The sequence below is a fragment of the Triticum urartu genome, chromosome 5 (genome assembly GCF_003073215.2).
Source record: "Triticum urartu cultivar G1812 chromosome 5, Tu2.1, whole genome shotgun sequence".
Taxonomy (NCBI): domain Eukaryota; kingdom Viridiplantae; phylum Streptophyta; class Magnoliopsida; order Poales; family Poaceae; genus Triticum; species Triticum urartu.
Window position 1 is genome coordinate 601,484,722 of NC_053026.1, and position 22,084 is coordinate 601,506,805.

The window sequence follows — 22,084 nt, forward strand, 5'->3', positions numbered from 1 at the left end:
TTGTGTGCGTGCCGTGGGAACCAACACGTAACAGAAATAGCAATGGGTGTTTCTTCTTTTTTACTAGAGTTGTTTTGCCAATAACTATATGCTTTGGATTGTGAGGTAATGAATGGTTTCAATTCGCTATATCTTGCGGATACTTTGAGCGCCTCAGTCATTGGTTTGTCGATATATTACTGTTAGGCATGCAAATGTGCTAGATTAAGTAAGGAAAAAAGACAACTTACCTCAAAATCGTATGCTGAAGAATCTGTGTTGCTCCCAAGCAAGGCGTTCTGCAAAAATGCAGCAGTTGTAAGCTTGTCAGACTAGTGATTAGATTTGCAGCACAGATTGAAAGGAATGTTGCTTGAGAACATGGAATAGGTAATTGTAATCTTTCATATATATTCGGAGACCTGACGTCGCGCACATCACCTTTACCTCATGACCTGAGATGCCAATTGTGACATGCCTAAGTGTGAAGGTAACATTTGTCTGCACGTCTGGTTTCAACTGCTACTTTTGCAGATACTGTAGATGGGTTTACTTTATTGTGAATGCCGAGGGCTTAGAGTAACAGAGCAGAATAGCAGATTGGTGTACATTTTCTTACGCCTTTTATTTTACTTTTCCGAAAAGTTAGATTGATCTTTTTGTTGAGTGATGGCAGCCTTGTTGTTGTTGTTACAAAATGTGACAGAATCTGCAATAGCGTGACAGAATCCTGCTGCTAGATGGTGATGTTACGTAATGGCATGAGATTACCGGAAGAGGGGATAAATTTCAAACGGTAAACGAACAGGTGCCAGATTAGAGTATCCAGAATGTTTGTATTATGGTGATGCTTCTTGTCGCTTTATATCATGACTAGAGTTGCTCTGATACTATGTGCTTTTGATTATTATAAGGTAATTAATGAATGGTTCAGCTCACCACATCTTGCGGTTATAATCCCTGGTCCAAGTTCCAGGATACTTTGAGCGCCTCAAAATAGTGGTTGGTCGATATACCGCGGTCATGTTAGGCATACAAATATACCAGATTTTAGCAGGAAAAAAGGTAAATGTGCACTGAACCATTAGTACCTCAGAATATTATGCTTAAAAATCCATGTTAATTCTCCGAAGCAAAACTGAACACTAGTACTATTCTACAAAAATGCAGCAATTGTGTGCATGTCAAACCAGTGGTTTGATTTGATTTGCAGCGAAGATCGAAAGGAATGGTGGAGGAATTGGAATAAGTTTTACCAAAACCTCAAAATAAAGTACTAGTAGCTGTGTATACTAATGTACGACGTTTTTGCAGTTCATTTGGTGTAAGTTTTACCAATAATTAACAGTTTCGGAGAGCTGACATCGCCGGCACAACACCTTTACCTCATGATCCGATGCCCAGTTTGCCAAGTATGAAAGTAACATTTGCCTGAGAGAGCGAGATCTGTGTAGTGTGTTGTCATGCAGTCAGAGTCACGTCACCAACTGGACATCGCTTTCACATCGCACCAATGCGTACTGCTCGGAGAAACGAAAATCAAACACAACAGAACGGGACAGGTGTGGTCGGTGTCCGTCCTAGAATCCCTAGATACATCGTCGATTATACTGTTATGATGGTGAGCTTATCTGATTCTCTAATAATAATAAAATGAAAACTGAATTCTAGAGGAGTAAGAACTAAGAACCAAGTTGGGATAGAGCTGGATCTTATCCAATATGATTGTACGTAGCAAAGGAAATAAATATATGAATGTATTTTTCCATTTTGTTATATATTTAAATGGCATGCAAAGCACATACAATTTACTAGGTACGTCTAATAGCCAGACCTTTTCACTCTTTTCTCATGTGAGAGTTAATATAAAATTTCGCCCTCAAGGGTATTCATTGATTAGATAGACTTGTTACACGTATGATTGTTATGACATAAGCATGATTACACGGAACAGAGAGAAGAGGGCAAGAAGCATGGATTTCCTATTTTCAATCATCGCTTCCTTTTCCGATCTATCAGCCTCTTTATTTCAATATCTAGATATGTGAAGGAATCTGCACTAATGGCATGACAAACTTCTTTGATCAAAGAGATGGTTGCCCTGAGTAGCCATTCAACGGCATATAGGAATCTGTAGCATTGATTGCTTGAAAAACAGCCATATTATCAGACAAACAATAGGTTGCAGTTATTAATTTGAGGCAAGCTAATCGAGCATCTTTCCTGTGAGCAATTCAGCCATCATTAGCATCATATGTTCTTGTTACTGTAAAAAGAACAGATGATAATAACAACTAAAAAGAATAGTACATGGGATCCATTGAGAATCAGGTGGTAAAGTCACGCTGCCAATTTATTGGCGGAGCTTTCCCACGCTCGCCAGCGCGTTGGCGAGATTTGGGCGTGCGGCAGGTGTGCTACGCGCGCCAATTTTTTGGCACCAGTCCAAACAACTGCCAAATTCCATGGGTAAGCCAATTTTTTTGGTTTAGTCAGCTTTGGTGGTACCAAAAGCACCCGCAGTCCCAGCTATGTGCAACTCCATGTCGTCACAACAGAATTAACTAAGTATAAAGAGCCATCTAGAGCATAATTTCTAGACATTGCCAAATACTTTCGCTGAGACATAACAGATATAGCAATGCAGGACAAATTGAACAGATACAAAACTCTAGTTCTGAACTACACAGTGTTGCCATCCCCCTGAAGCCTAATCTTGTCCAAATTCACAATGCAAGCCAGAATTCGGCACTATAATAAAGAGTCTTTTAGAGCACCATTTCTAGACATTGCCAAATCTTTTTGCTGAGACATAAACAGATATAGCAATGTAATAGTACAAACTGAACAATAACACTGGTGTTTCATTTTCACTTCACGTTCTAGTCCCGAAGTTCTGAACTACACAATGCTGTCAGTCTCCCTGAAGCTTAAAATCTTGTCCAAATTCACAATGCAGGCTCAGAATTCGGACATATATTGTAAAGTGCAAAGCACAGTCCTAAACATATGAACCAGGCGAGCTTAACTAAGATTGGAAATCTGACCTTGAAGCCCTTGTACACGAGGTCCTTGTGCCAGAGCTGCGCGAAGACCCACCAGACGCTCTCCATGAAGTTGATGTCCATCGTCTTGTAGCCGGCCTTGAAATCAATCCACCTCCCCACGCGCGTGACGACGGCCTCCCACTCGGCGACATACTTGGTGACGATGCCGCGGCAGGCCTCGTTGTACACACCGATGCCCTTGTCGAGCACATCCTGCCGGGTCTTGATCTCGAGGAGCTTGTCGATCTCGTGCTCGACAGGGAGGCCGTGTGTCAGGCTACAAGTCCTCTGCTTTCCCCTGTTCCTGCGTGCCTGAAGTACTGATAGCCGTTGATCCTCCATCGGACGATCCTGAGGCAACCCAGTGTCGCTGTTCACTTTCCGAAAAGTGCTTTTACCTTTCTGTTGTTTCTTTTTCCTTCAGTTAGCGTGTAATGGTTATAAAGCCACCCATTCCCTTCTCTTCTGGACATGTTATTGTAATAGGGTTGATCCCATCAAGCCGCCTGTGGCGTGCAAACTATTTTCCCCTCTTGCTCAAGCAATATAAACCCTAGTTCGTCCTAATTTTCCCCCTGAAATTGTGATAAGTTGGTGTTTAAATTCAGTGAATCACTGTCCGGTTCCTGACACCGTGGCAGTCCCAGCCGAAGCGGCGCGCGACGTGGCGGCCCCGCATCGCCTGGTGCCGGGTGACCACGTCCTTGATGGTGCCCGCGAAGATGTGGCCGTAGTGCGGGAGCCCTGTGGCGAAGGGGGGGCCGTCGTAGAAGACGAACTCCTCGCCGCCCTCCGTGCGACGGAGCTGCTCGTGGAAGGCGTCGAGCTCGGACCAGAGGCGGAGCACGCGCTCCTCCTCCGCCGGGAAGGAGAAGTCCTTCCCCTCGCAGACGTCCTCCATGGCTGATGGATAACCCTCCTTCCTCCTCGTCGGCGGCGGGAACGACGACGATGGCTTAGGGTTTTGTCAGGAGCTTTGAAACTCTGAAGAATTCAACACTTGCGTTTGGTGCCAGGCCCAGCCAGGCCCGGTATGATATTTTTAGCCCGTTTGGTCGCCTGGTGCGTTGCAAAGTTGGCCCGCATGAAATTTTCATTTCTGACTCGGCATCTAGATGAATGTTTTTTTAATACAGTACAAACGCAAGCGTTAAAAAACCGTTTAAATCGACTTTAGCGAGCCAGACTGGATCGAGCCACAATGGAGGGTATATGGTGGACACGGGAGGATGTCAGCTAATGTACACCATGTAGTACTTGATTTCTGTATTAACACCAGTAAGCTTTCTCTCTAATAATTGTTTGGGGAAAACTTCCGATGAAAGCAAGACGAGGGCGCCGCCGTTAGCACCCTTCCCTCGTTGAAATCATGCAAAATATTTTATAGTAAACAAACAGAAAGTTGTCGTGCTAAGGCCCCGTAGGACCAGCACAGTAGAACAGCCACTATCATCGATAAAGAGCAGCGTAGATTGAAAAAATTCAACTGAAAGACATACAAACGTAAATGAACTACGACCAGATCCAAGAAAATCCATCAAAAATAGATCCATCAGAGACATACCTCTACACGCCCACCGACGATTCTAGACACACCATCGAAACAAGGCTAGGCAGAGAAAACCTTATTCCATCTTTAGGGAGCCGTCGTCATCTCGTCTTTCTAAGCAAGACACAAGTCTTAACAAAATTCGAAGGAACATATAAAAACAAAGCCCTCCCGTCGGCAAGGGCTGGGATCCTCCGCGCAGCCATGGTCCTAAGGCGACCCGAGACGAGATGGACTGACGATGGCGTAGGTGGGAGACAAAAGAATCCTGTATTTTTTCTTAGGCCTCATTCGGTTTGGAGGATTTTCGTAGGAAAAACATAGGAATAAGGATTCCAGAGGAAAATTTTTTATGTATGCATTCGGTTTGTAGGAAATGCGTGCAGGAATTTCGTAGGAATACTACTCATTTCCCGTGTTTTTGGAGGAAACTACACATCCACTCAAAACTCATTTTACGTGTAGAAACGAGGCAAGTCAATTCCTTAGGATGGCAAGTGCCATCCTATCATATTCCTATACTACTCCTAATTCCTACGTTTTGACTTCCTTCAAACCGAATGAGCCCTTAGGGGAGAAGGCGGCTACGTACTAGGTGGAACTGACATAAAGTAATGCTTTAACTTTCTCTCTAATCCATTTTTCTTTGTTTCTTCTAATCTACATAACAATGTTTCGATTTGAGATAAACTCTACATAAAAAAGACGCACATCAATGTGATAGTTTCAGTTTTACGATCAGTTCGTAGTTTCGTCAAATGTAAATGTTCAATTTCCAACTCATGTTTGAAGCTATTTTGAATGAATTTTGTCAAATTCGTCGCGCACGGTGGATCATTGGGAATTTCTTTGACCAATAGCTTCATCTTATAATTTCACACGACTTACATGTTGCACATTTTCTACTTTGACTTCTTTCTCGTGAAAAATATACACGCATGTGTGATATGTGTTAATAACGTTCTTTAATCTCAGTCTCCTCTTTCGTGTATTGCTACACCGGTGTCACCACAGGCGTCGCTCCTCTCGGTCTCTTCTCCCGCGTGTTTTTGCACTAGTGCCATTACCGATGTCGTTTCTCTCAACCTCCTTTCTTATGCCCTACTACACTCATGTGATCGCCGTTCCTCTCTACATTATCTCCCATATCCTATTACACTGAAACCATCATCGGCGTCATTCCTCTCGGCTGCCTCGCCCGCATCCTACTACACTGGTGCCGTCGCCATTGTCATCATCTCCTGCATGTTGTTGCACTAGTGTCACCTCTTCTCCCATGTTCTACTACACTCGTGCGGTCGCCGTTCCTTTTGGTCTCCTCTCCCATGTCCTGCTACACTGAAGCCATCGTCAACGCCGTTCCTCTCAACCTCCTCGCTCGCGCCCTACTACACTGGTGTCGTCGCCATCATCGTTCTTTTCGGCCTCCTCCTCCACATCCTACTACACTGACGCCACCATAGCGCACACACTACATTTTTTCTCCATCATCCTCCGCTTCAACTCCCTACTGTTCATTACTCCACATGGACATTCTCTGCGGCGACGACGCTGGCAACTAGTTCACTGCGCCGTCGATGGGATCGCTCGCCCGACCGCAACTTTGCGGTCTTCGTGTCAGACGCGGCGCCGCGACCACCGCCTACCGCTGTAGCCAAGGCACTCTAACGTGACATTTGTGTTATGTGTAACTGTTAACTTTTGATCATGTCTAGTGTATGCAACCAAACAACATGCACCAGTATGAACATATTCAATGTGATCAACAAAACACAATGCGTATTGCTACGATGCAGTGAAATGGGATGCAGACAACCAATCAACATACAGATGATGCTTTTTTTCTTGTATATGTTCAACCAGGCCCAACTAAAACAAGTATGCAAAGTGGCAAAAACGATGTAGGTAACCAAACACACCTGTACTGTAGCTATAGTAATTTTTTTTAGAAATTCTTTACCTTTTTTTAAGGCAAGGAGAAATACTTTATCAGCAGTTTTTTTAGGCGAGCTTTACCTGCAGCTTTTTTTTATAGTTTTTGCCGTTTCGTGGACGGAGGCCCAGTAGCTCTGACATCAAACTGGCCTGGCCCAACTGCAAGGTAGGTCTCCACCAATCGGCCCATACGGGCTTGGACAGCCTGGATCCTCTCCAAGGACCGTATAAAACAACAGGGCTGGTGCCCGGCGAAAACCCTAGCAGAGGAGGCGGCGGAGGCAGAGCAGGAGAGCGGCAGCTCGCGCGCGCGCGCCCCCATTGCCGCCGCAGCAGGAGCCCGCCGATTCCAATCCAAGGTGAGAGAGCTCTTTTCCCCAGTCGACTCACCAAGGCGCCTCTCGATTTGTTGCTAGATTGCGTCATATGCGCGCATTACATGCGTTGTTGGTTGGTTCATGCCGTTGTATAAGAACTACTTGAGAGTTGAGATCCTGTAGTAGTAGTTTGCGTATCATTTGGTCATGTTAAAGATCAGTTCTAGCTGCCAGCGATTAGCCCCAACATTTTTGCGTGTGGAGAAATGTCGAACCGGTGGTTTGTGCCTTAGAAATCTCAACTGTGTAAATCACTTGTTCATGAGAGTTTTTCAATGTACCCTGCTCTGTATATAAGTTCTGTTGTTTAAAATTCATAATGATGCACTGTAGTTCAGTTTGTTTTGTTACTCTCTTTGATATGCTGTAATATGTAACGAGGCAGCGAGGTTTCGTCTTTGAAGCTTACGGAGGAATAAATAAGTATCATAAAATTTAAAATGCACCTAAGCGCCTTACCTTGCAACGGTGGACGCTAATTTATAGGCGTTAATCAAGCAATGGGGCCCTTTGTGCGGGAACAAAACAAGCCAAGCGCTCGGCGCACGCTTTTGCATCGATGCTATGGTCGACACCAAGATTTAACATCACAACCGCTAAACGGGCTGGAAATCAATCCTAGCGCCTGCCTCTAGTGCCTGGCGTTGTAGATGCCCTTAGGGGCCGATGCTTTCTTGTATTGAATGATATTGTGGGTGCTGATGTCCTTGCATTTAATTTGTAGGAGGAGCTTTGAAGGTTTGTCAGGGCGGAGAAGATGGTTCTCAAGTATGCTACTCTTTGATTTTGTGTGGCGATGTCAAGTTGGGCGATGTTAAAGATTTGTAAAACTGCTTGCTACAATCTTACTTATTCCTGCTACTGTGTTCATACAGGACAGAGCTCTGCCGTTTCAGCGGTGCCAAGATATACCCAGGGAAGGGTATCAGATTCATCCGCTCAGACTCTCAAGTAAGCTTGTGCGCCCCTGTTGTTATTGTGCATGGAATGAAAACCAAGTGGAAATTCGCTGACATTGTGCTGTACGTTCTTCGCACGTGCCCAAAATCAGGTCTTCCTTTTCTCCAACTCAAAGTGCAAGAGCTACTTCCACAACCGTCTCAAGCCAGCTAAACTCGCATGGACGGCCATGTACAGGAAGCAGCACAAGAAGGTACATATTGATAAGCCAATTCCCTTGAAAGATATACTCCATATACTAGTTCAGCATATGTTTCATAATCTTAATACTATGTCCTATTAGAGTGATCTTATTAGGCAGTATAAGTGCAATGACCTGGTAGTTAATTGGCCTGCTTAAATATTTGCCTTGATTGATAGTTTCTTTTCCGGTAGCTAGTGGCGGTAAAAGAAAGTGACATATCTAATCAGGCTCCGGGACTAAGAATAATTTGGTTACCACATTGTCAGTTAGTCGGCTCTCTGCTGACAGCACAAATGATATATATTGCTTAATCATGTGTAGTTTTCATTCCTTTTGCTCTGTTGCAAGTGGATGTCTGCGCAGTTCTCATCTCTGCTTACTTGTGTTTTAACGGGCTTATAATTTTTTGTGGTGTGTTGCAGGATATTCATGCTGAGGCTGCAAAGAAGAGGCGCCGCACCACCAAGAGGCCATATTCCAGGTCAATTGTAGGTGCTTCCCTTGAAGTTATCCAGAAGAAGAGAGCTGAGAAGCCGGAGGTCCGTGATGCAGCCAGGGAAGCAGCACTGCGGTAATACTTTCTCCATGGCTTTTTGACTCCTAGATATTGTGATTTGTTATAACAAGAAACTTGGTATGAACAAACATGTTTTTATGTTGCATGTTACACTCACACTGGGATAGCTATATATATTCTGGCTCAGTTAGTATTGAACTATGTGGTGACTTAATGCCTGACTTCTAATGGCTCATGCAGCATTTGAAAGAAATACCTAGTTATGTACTCCCTCTGTCTGAAAAAGCTTGTCCCTCAAATGGATGTATCCAGCACTAACTTGGTGCTAGATACATCCATTTGAGGGACAAGCTTTTTCGGACGGAGGGGGTATGCATTAGAGAAGGTTTGCTCTAATTCGAGTTTTGAGAGGCTAGTTTTTTTAGATCACACCTGTCAACTGAACATCATCCGCGTAATATGCACCTGCGTGTTTCTGTTCATGTTTAATAAGCGTACAACATCTGGGCAGTCTTGGTACCTAGTTTTTCTATCCAATGTAATATATCTATATAAGGTACTTACAGAGGTAACTGCTCTATAACAGTGAGATCAAGGAGCGGATTAAGAAGACCAAGGATGAGAAGCGAGCAAAGAAGGTGGAGGTGACAAAATCCCAGAAGACCACCGGCAGAGGCAACGCCCCCAAACCTGGAAAGGCCCCCAAGCTTGGCGGTGGTGGCGGGAAGCGCTAGATGGAGTCCCTGACGATCAATGTGAAATTTTGAACCAGTTGCATGATGTCTTACCCCGTATCTTTTAGGAAGTTTTTTGCTCAAACCAGCTGTTGCTGTCGGTATGCAGCATCTGGGTGCACAAACCAGTGGTGGATCAGTGTGAAAGATTGTTTTATGTTTCTCATCAATGTGAGATTGTTCTATGCTTATCTGGTTGTTGTTTCAGCTTTTGTCTAGTTGGTGTTTTTTCCGCACCACATTGTGCATGTTTGTCTGTCGTCCCCGTAGAACCTTTCTCATGCCCTTGTAACTGGGTGTTAATCGATATGGCGCACGGCCGTCATAACGCGACCTTGAGCTGGTTATTAATTCAACGGCCGTGGCCGCCGATCGTGCCTTTTAGATTGGATGATTAAGTGAAAGTTTGACCCCGTGGATTTTGCTTTCAAGATATTGAAAAAATCCATCGGCAATCACAACTCTAATAATTAACTGCAACTTTACTAATTTCAAGATGGTTGAACACATCATGCTCTTTTATTGGATTCTCTAGGGTTGATTGTATTTCTTTTATCAACAAAAAGAAGATAGTTACAATTATTAAAAATCAATACATTTCAGTGACTTCAAGCAATGTATGTCTCTTTGTATATACGTATATAAGATTAGAAATATGGAAATAATATCCACAAAAGATATATGAAAATAATGTAATACAGATGTCTATATACACATATAGAAATGTATCAGTGTCTAAATTATCATGTGTTATGCAGCGAAGAGGTAGGATGCCCTCGCATTTAGGAGGGCCACTGTGCTAACTTTATAGATAAAACATCCTGATCTTTTTATTAATAATAAATAAGAACTCTAATTACGGAAGTGGTAAAGGGCCGGTGGAAAATGTCAAAATAGTAAGGACGCTATGAAGAGGAGCGTCCAGGCTAAGTGTGTCCCTTTATAGACGCTCTTATACACGACATCTAGCTATGTGGTTTCACTTATTAGGCTCAACTGAGTCTTTTTTTCTCTTCTCTGATATACGTAACAGTTTCTGATATGCAAACCCTAATACGCATGCAGCCGTCGCTCTTGATCTCGCGGTCTCGTAAGCAAGCTCTAGCGGCCAACATCAACAATCATTATGGGAGTCGTGTTGTCTCACCGGCCGCTCATCATTAGGAATTTAGGATCGTCCACTTGACCTGTAGTTGGCGCATGTGAGTTGTACGCCATATTGCATCTCCTCTATCAAGTTTTTTTGTATAATTCGTTCCATGGTTGCAAGTGTACTGCGTACAATGTATAGATGATTGGATTTTTATTCCTGGTAATATAATTGGTAATTGTCTAGTTTATGAGAACTGATAGGTCGTGAAAAATGCAACCTTGAGTCGATAGTAAATCAATTTAATATTTTAATCTTTACTTTCTACATGTTCATGTCTGCAGGTGAATCCGAGAACATCTTAATTGTTCTAACGTATGTTGATGGTGAAGTGCAACATGGATCCATGGATGTGGAGTATAATGTTCCTCCCAAAGTCACATTTCCAGCATATGAGGAAACAACTTTTCAAGATATCAAGAATCTATGTCAAGGACTTAGACATGGAAATAGCAGTGATAGAAACAACATGAATATCCAGGTCCCGAGCAACATGGAACATGATTTTCAATTAATTTCAGTATATGAGGAAAGAGGATGGAACATGATTTTTAAGAAGACTAGGTCCCGAGCAACATGGAAAGCGATAGAGTTATATGTTAAGTTCACACCAAATCGAGGTACGTTGAGCCAACTCAACGGTGGAAGCAACATACCTAGAATTGAAAGGGAAGAAAAAAGGTATACGGAAGTGCAATGTGTTCATCATTGCAACAAACCCCGTCTGGTGCATCTCTGGATTATAGTACATGTGCTCGTGATTTTGACATGTCACATGTTCCATCTTGTAGTCATGGTAATGCAAGAAATGATTTTCCAACAAGTACTGCCTATAGCCCTTATGATCAGGATGATACAGACCCAAATGATGCTTTGATTGGACATGATGATGATGACGATGAGCATGATTTCGATGACGCACCTAGCCAATGTTTAGATGATTATCCAGAACCAATGGCCGTGCACCACAACTGGAGTTGAGTATAAAGAAATGTGCGGGCATTGTCATATAATAAGTTCTTTTTGCAACCAAATACTCGGGCCTCATCAAGACAAGGGAACACGGATGTACATGGATGAGATGTAAGGAAGGCGAATGGGGCAACAGGCCCGACGCTCCACAACTGACAATAATCAAACGGGTATATAGCTATTGCCGTACTAGTAATTTATATGTAAAATAGCAAAAGCTTGGGAAAATGGGAGCATCATATAATTTTCTTTTCATGTCTTCGCTTTAGGCTCATCGTCTGGCGAAGGAAAAATGAAATATAATCGAGGAAACACGTCGAGTTAAGGGAAAAACACATCATTGACAAGAAAGAGTGTTGGGGATATGTAACGCCCTCGATGCGGCTATATCTCCCACGTGTCGAAGCACGACTTAGAGGCATAACCGCATTGAAAGCAATGTCGCAAGTGAGGTAATCTTCACACAACCCATGAATATAACATTACATCATCCAGATACACACAAGGTCCGACTACGGAACCAAAATAAAAGAAGACTACCCCAAATGCTACACAGATCCCCGATCGTCCCAACTGGGCTCCACTACTGATCAACTAGAAACGGAACAACACAAAGGACAAGATCTTCATCGAGCTCCTCCTTGAGCTTGGTTGCGTCACCTGCATGATTCAACGGCACCTGCAAGCTGGTTTTGGAAGTATCTGTGAGTCACCGGGACTCAGCAATCTCACACCCTCGCGATCAAGACTATTTAAGCTTAAAGGAAGGGTAAAAGGTATGAGGTGGAGCTGCAGCAAGCGTGACAGGATCGGTATGGTTGACTAGGGGGGGGGGTGAATAGGCAACTAACAATTTTTAGCTTTTCTTTAACAATTTAAACTTTGCATCAAAGTAGGTTGTCTAGATATGCAACTAGGTGAGCAACCTATATGATGCAACAAGGATAGGAACACAAGCAAGCAAGTGATATGATACAAATAAGCTTACACAAGTAAAGGCACGAGATAACCAAGAGTGGAGACGGTGGAGACGAGGATGTGTTGCCGAAGTTCCTTCCCTTTGAGAGGAAGTACGTCTCCGTTGGAGCGGTGTGGAGGCACAATGCTCCCCAAGAAGCCACTAGGGCCACCGTATTCTTCTCACGCCCTCACACAATGCGAGATGCCGTGATTCCACTATTGGTGCCCTTGAAGGTGGCGACCGAACCTTTACAAACATGGTTGGGGCTCTCTCCACAACTTAATTGGAGGCTCCCAACGAAACCATGAAGCTTCACCACAATGGAATATGGCTCCGAGGTGACCTCAACCGTCTAGGGTGCTCAAACACCCAAGAGTAACAAAATCCACACAAGAAAGTATGGGGGAAGCAAATATCCTTTGGTGGAAGTGTAGATCTAGGTCTCCTCCTTCAATCCCTAGCAAATCAACAAATTTGAGTGGCTAGAGAGAGAGATCGGGCAAGAGAGCTTGAAGTGCATTAATGGTGGAGTGAGAGAGGTCAAAGGTGAGAGTGGTAGGTGGGAGAAACACTCTTATATAGCAACCCTAAAAATCCAGCCGTTGCTGCGTTTTCAGCCCCGCAGCGGTACAACCGGTCCTTGTCCCGGTACAATCGGGACTCACGGTGTAGCTGCAGAACCCTACCAGGCGGTACAACCGGGCCACTGGGCGGTAGTACCAGTTAAGAAAAATGACCGGACCAACCGCCCAGCCACCGCACAACTACCGCCTCAGAACAGAGACGCGACCGGTACTTGAGCGGTGCAAGACCGGAACAACCGCATGGCCTTGAGCTCTTGGACGGCGAAGTTCTGAGCGGAAGAACCGCTCAGACCACCGGTGGTACCGGTCAACGAGGATCGACCGGATCAACCGGGCCACCACCGCCCGAGAACCGCATCAAAACAGAACTTTGAGCGGTACTTGAGCGGTGCATGGCCGGAACCACCGCCCTAGCCTTTGTTGAGCAAGGTGGCGGTACCACCGCCCGGAGGCAGCGGTACAACCGCTCGGTAAAAGCTGGAGAGCGACAAGGTCCAGCGGTACAACCGCTCCAGGGGGCGGTACAACCGCTGGGAAGAGCAGAAAACAGAAGGAAAGATAGGAGGAACACTCTCTCTCACAACTGAGGAAGACAAATGAGGGGTGAGGAAAGTGTACGTGAAAAGATTCTCCCAGAGCTTCATAATGAGGATTCCCTCTTGATAGTACGGGTACTCTACGACCAAAGAAAATAAAAGCGTAGATGACACATCTTCGATCTTTTCCTATGAGAGGCAATAGCAATCCGATGTAAGTCTAAGCATCGAGAACCTGAAACATATAGCACACGATTAGACCAACAAAGGGTTGTCATTATCATCCAAAACATAAAGTAGGGAAATGCCCTTTCAATCTCCCCCTTTTTGGTGGATGATGACAACAACACGATTTGCAAGAGATAAGTCAATGAAATCTAGACAGAACTCCCCTTGAATATGTGCCCCAATAGGAACTAGCTGTTAGAAAGCATGGGCACACTTTCAAGACTAGACTCCCCCTAGATTTTATAGACTCAGCACTCTGAGCATAAAAAAAGAGAGACAATATAATACTTAGAGTGCAATAATAACGATAATGACCGATGAATGGAAAGGTAACAGGAGTAACAAGTCTCACACACAGCAAGGAACGAAACAAGTCCACGAACAAAGACCAACAAGAGAAAACGAGAAAAAGAAAAACCCATGCAAATCCCCGAGACCTATAGAACCCTCCCCCCTTTGGCATCAAGACACCAAAAAGGAAAAGAGCGAAGCTAGCGTCCCAAAGCTCAAGCGTCCTCCTCTGACTCCTTGGTCGCATCTGGATCCTCATCATCAGAGTCGTCATCGTCATCGTGATCGGATTCTTCCATGGCATTGGCAGCTGCTGCAAATGAGGAGGATGGCTGGGGAGGGGCTTCATCATCAGTCCAGGTGCTATGGGTAGATATCCAACGCTCCTCCGGGGTGATGCTCTTCTCAGAGCCACTCTCAACTGGCATGTTGAGGTGCTTCATCATTGCAATTTGGCGACGTCGTGCAAGCTTCTCATTGACATGTGCCTCATACATCCTCTTCTGGATGTCAGCCTGGAGACAAAAGGTCTTCTTCACCTTGGCAGTGAGCTTGGCCACCCATGAAGGCTTGGCCCCTGGCTCCAGCTCAAAGTCCTCATCGTCAGAAGTAGCATAGACATCCTCAGGAGCATCGGCAGGGAAGCGAGGCTCGGCATGCTTCTTCTTCTTAAGGAGTTTGACCTCATGAACAGTGAGGTTGTCTGGAGAAGTGAGGAGCTCTCCAGGACGACGAACAGCCCACACAGAGTTCAGAAAGCACATGACAAACGGAGCATAGATTGGGACTTTACGGTAGATGACCATGTTGTACATCTCATGCCACATCCAATTGGACACATCAAACGTTGCCCCTGTCCCCACCATGGTCTTCATAGAAACCATCAAATCAACCAGATAACCATGAATCTCATCTTGATTGCCCACCTTGGGCAAGAGCACATTGCGGAACACTCGGTGCATGATGTCATAGACCTTCTCCAAATCCTTGGATTCTCCAATAATCCCACGGCCCTGAATGTAAAGAGGGGCAAGCTTCTCCTTAAGCATGGACTCAGGAAAGTCATGAGGACGAATGCCACCCCTTCCTTCCAGACCGGTATCCTCGTACCCAATAGCATTGCAGAATGCCCTCGAGGGAACTTGAAACAATTCATCACGACACATGAAGGTGAGAGTGCATGCGTCATCTTCCCCAAAATGAACCGTGGCATAGAACTGATGGATGAGTTGAACATCAAAGTCACAGTTGACTGACATGAGCTTGACAAGATCTCCTCGCAGAGAGCCAGCGCCTCACCAAAATACTCCAGGTTGTTCCTCCAATGATCAAGATCAATTGTCCACTGCTTGGCATGTCTGTTCTTGTTGTGCTCAAAGAGTTCATGAACAATCCGCACTTGCATCTCATTCTGGAACTGAACGGTGGTCCAAGGAGGAGCAATGGTAACCTCATACGGATTCTTCGATCGGCAGGGTTCCCATTCCTTGGCTTTCCAATGATGCAACGGCCTAACCACACGTTGCTTAGCAGCTGCAGACTTTTCACGGCGAGTGGGCTTGGTGGGAATCACAACTTCTTCTTCATCATCAGACACAACCGGGCGCAAGGTCCTTCGTTCCCTCTTCTTGGTCTTGCGAGGAGCAGAGCGAGAACTAGAGCCACCTGAACGCACACACGAAAAGAGCACACAAAAACCAGCAAGGATGAGAGGATTGCACACACTAGCAGAAAAGGAACATGTTGCGGCAACAGAGAAGATAGAACAGTACTGGGTGGTTGATATACTCCGGTTGTACCGGATCCTCCGCCGGTAGTACCGCTTCAGCGGTTGTACCGCCCGTAGGGGCGGTAGAACCGCTGACAGTGGCACTACCAGGGGAGATAGATCTAACCGAGGCATATTAATCACACAAGTAATATTCCAAATTCTAAGTGCTGCAAACAAGACAGGAGGCAAACAAAGATCTCTTCTACTCCATAGTTCAAACACTAATCGTGGAAAGTGAAGTAATGCCCTAGACAAAGGAAGAACCCTAGAAAGATCTAGGAGCAAAGAACATGAGGCATTACCACCATCCATGGGAAGAGATCGGGAGGCTTCCACGGAGAGCCCAAGGATCTGAAGCACGAGACGCACTCCGGGGCAGGGGCAAAGAGGGCCGGCAGCTAGGGCACAGAGAAGAGGAACGAGGGCGAAAGGAAAAAGAAAACCCTTCAGCCCCGTCGAGTATATATAGGCCCGTAGACACGCCCCGGTAGTACCGCTCTGGAGAGCGGTTGTACCGCTCGTCTGGTATAGACCGGTGGTTGGAGGCAATACTTCCGGTGCTTGGAAGGCAGCGGTAGTACCGCCCGGCGTCCACCGGTAGTACCGGACGTAGGTTACCATGGGTTTGAGCGGTGGAACCACCCAAGCACCGAACGGAGACCCATTGGGACGGCACAACTAGGTACCAGCGGTAGAACCGCCTGTGATCCCGGTTGTACCGCCCGACCACCTATGCCCAAGCCAAGATCAAATGAGTGCAATCCGAGGAGGGGAAGAAAGAGCACGAAACAGGAGAGAAACAACACCCTAGGAGAACCCAACGCAAAGAGCAAAGAAAGAACGAGAGAAAACAACACGAGAACAAAAAGCTAACTCCAACCTCCCCAAGAGAGGACGGTGGCCGGAGCCACCCATGTTTGAGTCAATTGGTATGGCACCGCGAAGAATTATCCTTGGGTCCATGACCAAAACTCGTCTTTGAAGCACAAGTACCATCAAACATGGCTAATGTGAAAGACTTGATCAATTTATGCATAATGGGGGGAGGGAGAGTTCATTGAGAGAACATCACCCCCCCTATGTCCATGCCTACATCTAACAAGACACCATGTTGAGTATGGTGGGGTGTGCAAGGGTTCAAGCAACATTGCTTGAATCAATGATATTTAGCTCATGCCTTAACTCGCGGAATCTTGCTTCATCCAAGGGCTTCGTGAAGATATCTGCAAGGTTATCATGAGTGTTGACATAGTTGAGCTCGATCTCTCCTCGCCTAATGTGATCCCGGATGAAGTGATACCGGATCTCAATATGCTTCGTCTTGAAGTGTTGCACCGGGTTGAGAGAGATCTTAATGTCACTTTCATTGTCACACCAAAGAGGCACTTTGTCACAAATGACACCGTAGTCCTTTAAAGTTCGCCTCATCCATAAGAGTTGTGCACAACAACTACCGGCCGCCACATACTCCGCTTCGGTGGACGAGAGATACACACAACTTTGCTTTTTGGAAGACCAACTTACCAAAGAGCAACCAAGGAATTGGCACCCTCCGGAAGTGGACTTCCTATCCACTTTGTCTCCCGCCCAATCAGAATCCGAATACCCTACAAGCTTGAAGTTTGCTCCTCTTGGGTACCATAGGCCAAAGTTTGGGGTATGAGCCAAATATCGAAAGATTCATTTGACCGCCACATAGTGACTTTCCTTAGGTGCGGCTTGAAACCGTGTACAAATTCCCACACTCAACATGATATCCGGTCTAGATGCACAAAGGTAAAGCAAGAAACCTATCATGGAGCGATATACCTTTTGATCCACCACTTTACCATTGGGATCTTTGTCAAGTTGGCACTTGGTGGGCATTGGAGTGGAAGCCGGCTTGACATCACTTAGCTTGAATCTCTTGAGCATGTCTTGAGTATATTTGGCTTGGTTGATGAAGGTTCCTTCTCTTCTTTGATTCACTTCGAACCCTAGAAAGAACTTCAACTCTCCCATGGAAGACATGTCAAACTTTGAGGTCATGAGAGCGGCAAATTCCTCATTGAAAGCTTTGTTAGGGGAACCAAAGATAATATCATCAACATATAATTGGCACACAAACAACTCCCCTTTGACCTTCTTAGTAAAAAGAGTGGGGTCGATTAGCCCAACTTCAAAACCACGGTCTTGTAACAACTTGGTAAGAGTCATACCATGCACGTGGGGCTTGTTTAAGGCCATAGAGTGCCTTATCGAGTTGATACACATGATCGGGAAAGTAGGGATCCTCGAACCCGGGGGGTTGCTTGACATAAACCAATTCATTAATGGGACCATTAAGAAAATCACTCTTCACATCCATTTGTTGTAACTTAAAGTTATGATGAGAAGCATATGCAATCAACATGCGAATGGATTCAAGACGAGCAACAGGAGCAAAGGTTTCACTGTAGTCGATACCCTCGACTTGGGAGTAGCCTTGTGCTACCAAACGAGCCTTGTTGCGAATGATAATCCCATGGGCATCTTGCTTGTTCTTAAATATCCACTTGGTTCCAATGACATTGTGGTTCTCCGTCGGTCTTGGCACCAATCTCCACACTTTGTTGCGCTCGAAGTTGTTGAGTTCTTCATGCATGGCATTGAGCCAATCCGGATCTTCTAGCGCCTCATAGACCTTGTGGGGTTCCACACAAGAGACAAACGCGTGATGCTCACAATAATTTACTAATTGTATACGTGTGCTTACCCCCTTTCTTAAGCTTCCAAGCACATTCGTCATGAGATGATCCTTGGTGGAGAGCTTGGAAGCAACTTTGGCGGCACGACGCTCTAATTCCTCCTCGGGGGTGAGACGAGGAGTGGTCACTTGATCATCTTGAGCGTCGTCTTGGGCTTGTTCTTGTTCTTGGACTTGCTTGGAGGAGAGTACTTGACCTTGGGCATCACTTGATGTGTCAACACCATCTTGAGCGTGATCTTGCCCTTGGTCATGTTCTTGAGGATGAGGGCCTTCATGTTGTTCTTCGGAAGCGTGTGGGCCTTGGGTTGGTGATGGCTCCACTTGAGTGGATCTTTGTCCTTCTCCTTCGACCACAAGGGGTTCCTCAATGGGTAGGATAAAGCCAACACCCATTCTTCTTATGGCTTGGGGAGGAATTTCATCACCTACATCACAAGTGCCACTTTGCTCCACTTGAGAGCCGTTATTCTTATCAAACTCCACGTTACACGTCTCCTCAATAAGTCCAGTGGATTTATTGAGGACATGGTAAGCATGAGAGTTTGTAGCATAACCAACAAATATGCCCTCATAAGCTCTAGCCTCAAATTTAGACAACCGAACACCTTTCTTGAGAATGAAACACTTACACCCGAACACCCGGAAGTACTTGAGGTTGGGCTTGTTACCGGTGAGTATCTCATATGGAGTCTTGTTCAAGCCCTTGCGGAGGTAGAGCCGATTGGATGCATGACACGCGGTGTTGATGGCTTCGGCCCAAAAGTTGTACGGAGACTTGAACTCCGCCATCATGGTCCTTGCCGCATCCATCAACGTCCGGTTCTTCCTCTCCGCAACACCGTTTTGTTAAGGGGTGTAAGGTGCGGAGTATTGATGCTTGATCCCCTTATCACTAAGAAACTCATCCAAGGTGTAGTTCTTGAACTCGGTGCCGTTGTCACTTCTTATTGTCAAGATCTTTGCATTGTGTTGACGTTGTGCTTCATTTGCAAAGTCAATGACGGTTTGTTGGGTCTCGCTCTTCCTCTTGAAGAAATACACCCAAGTGTATCTTGAGTAGTCATCCACAATCACCAAGCAATACTTCCTACCCCCAAGACTATCAAAGGATGGAGGCCCAAAGAGATCCATGTGAAGGAGCTCCAAAGGCCTCTTTGAGTAGATAATAGTCGTGGGAGGGTGAGCCTTCTCATGTAGCTTTCCTTCGATACAAGCACTGCAAGCACGATCTTTAGCAAAACTAACATTTGTTAGTCCACGGACATGGTCCCCCTTGAGAAGACTTTGCAAAGATCTCATATTGACATGGGCTAGACGGCGATGCCAAAGCCATCCCACATCAACTTTAGCCATTAGGCATGTCGCGGTCTTAGTGGGTCGCTCCGAAAAGTTAATCACATATAGACTGTTCTTGACATGCCCAACAAAGGCTACTTTAAGAGTCTTGCTCCACAAGAGGGCCACGGTATCAATATCAAAGAAGGTGGCAAAGCCCATGATTGCAAGTTGACGAACGAAAAGTAAATTGTATGCAAGGGACTCTACAAGCATGACCTTCTCGATCGTGAGATCATGAGAAATGACAACCTTGCCGAGTCCCAATACCTTAGAGGACGAGGCATCACCCCATTCGACATTGGTGGGCATAGAGGAAATCTTGTGCACGTCCACCACCAAGTCCTTGCTTCCGGTCATATGATTTGTAGCTCCACTATCTAGCAACCATGATCCCCCACCGGAAGCAAACACCTACAAGAGATTAATGCTTGGTTTTAGGTACCCATTTTGTAATGGGTCCTTTGATGTTAGTAACAAGGGTCTTAGGAACCCAAATAGACCATTCAATGTATTCATAGGGAGAACCAACAAATTTGGCATAAACATGCCCATCACTAGCACGGCATAACACATAAGAAGGATTAAAGTCGCCGGCTTTGTTTGGAGGGGTGGCATTGCCCTTCTCGGCGCCGCCACCCTTCGCATCGTTCTTCTTCTCCTTGGATGCACCCTCTCCCTCCTTCACAAAAGTTTGCTTGAGAGGGGGAGGTCATTTGGCCTTGTCATTCTTCTTCTTGTTCTTGGGCTTGGGTGCGTACCCAATCCCTTCCTTGGCCACGACTTCCTTTTGACTACTCAAAAGGTCGTTGAGGTTCTTCTCACCTTGTATACATGACACAAGGCCTTTCTCAAGTTGCTCCTTCAACTTAGCATTTTCCTCAACAAGATGTATATGCTCACAACACGGGTTAGTAGCATTTGCATTATCAATTAAAACCATATGAGGAAATGTGGCTTTCTCCTTAGTTAGCTTCACCTGGAGTTGATCATGAGACTCCTTGAGACTAGCGTGAATACCCTTCAAGGCCTTGTGGGCCTTGTCAAGTATATCATACTCCTCTTTGAGTCTAGCAAGATCAACCCCAAATTCGGCCTTCTCGGAATTTAGCACACGAGAAACAATAAGAGCATGATCAAGATCTTTCTTTAATTTAGCATGAGCTTCGTTGTGTGACTCCTCAAGAGCCAAACGAAGACCACGCTCTTCCTCAAGAGCATTGGAAAGATCCGAAATATCATCGGCATAGTCACGGCTATGCCCTTCCATATTAGAGATGGTATCTGCGTGAGCGTCGATCATGTCATTGGCTTCACCAAGTTGTTCCAATAGAGCAACAAAGTGCTTCTTGGACTTGCCCTTGAGTTTACCCATAAAGGTCTCAAACTCATTCTCCTCCACATTAGTTCCCTCAAGTTCATTAATGCTATCCGACGGAGAAGGATGATTAATGATGGTAGTTTTGATGTTGGGGGTTACCTTGTTGGTGGCTTTAGCCATGAGGCACTTGGCGGTGATGCTCTCATTTGGTGAGTCGAAGAGAGACACCCGTGGAGTCGTCGCAATGGCAATGGAGGCCATGGCAACCAACTCATCACCTTCATCATCGTCATCATCCTCATTGTACTCTTCTTGTACCACCAATGCCTTGGGAGGAGTCTTCTTGGTGAAGTTGCTCTTGTTGGGGAACGACTTGGCCTTGTCCTTTCGGATGAGCTTGCCACCATTGTCTTCCCTCTTCTCATACGGGCACTCTGCAACAAAATGACTCACGTTGCGACAATTGTAGCAAGTCCTTAGACGTTGCTTGCTCTTCGTGCCACTTGAGTTGTTTTTGCTAAAGTTTGGCCTTGAGTTTTTCTTGCTCCAAAATTGCCTTGAAGCGAGTGCCATGTGTTCATGATATGCATACTTTGTATCCTCGGGGTTGCTCTCCTCTTCTTCTTCTTCAATGGACAACTTGGCCTTCAATGCAAGGTTGGGCTTCTTTGCCCTTTGAGAATGAAGCACCGCATTGTCGGCAGTCTTGTCCAAAATGTTCATGGCCACAAACTCATCCAACACTTCGCTTGAGGTCAAAGTGTGGAAGTCCGGTCTTTGACGAATGACAGAGGACATGGCCTTGTGATAGGGCATCATTGCCTTGAGGAATTTGCGCTTGATCCAATTGTCATCCGTGTCCTTGCTCCCGTGATCTCGTAGTGAGACCGCGAGTTTGGTTACTCTTCGATAAAGCTCACGAGGT

General features: G+C 45.5%; 1 protein-coding gene across 1 annotated transcript; it reads left to right on the forward strand.

The window, feature by feature from the left end:
* The first annotated feature begins 6,725 nt into the window (after nucleotides 1-6,725).
* On the forward strand, nucleotides 6,726-9,473 carry LOC125511118 (60S ribosomal protein L24-like). The gene is made up of 6 exons (XM_048676406.1): nucleotides 6,726-6,869; nucleotides 7,612-7,655; nucleotides 7,763-7,838; nucleotides 7,939-8,040; nucleotides 8,454-8,602; nucleotides 9,135-9,473. The coding sequence occupies exons 2-6, from the start codon at nucleotides 7,645-7,647 to the stop codon at nucleotides 9,280-9,282; spliced, it is 486 nt and encodes a 161-aa protein (XP_048532363.1). The 5' UTR covers nucleotides 6,726-6,869; nucleotides 7,612-7,644; the 3' UTR covers nucleotides 9,283-9,473.
* The last annotated feature ends 12,611 nt before the right edge of the window (nucleotides 9,474-22,084 follow it).

Excerpts from the sequence above, each read along its gene's own strand:
- LOC125511118 (XM_048676406.1), top strand. Across the intron at positions 8,041-8,453 it reads ACAGGAAGCAGCACAAGAAG|GATATTCATGCTGAGGCTGC; the intron begins GTACATATTGAT and ends GGTGTGTTGCAG. Across the intron at positions 8,603-9,134 it reads GCCAGGGAAGCAGCACTGCG|TGAGATCAAGGAGCGGATTA; the intron begins GTAATACTTTCT and ends GCTCTATAACAG.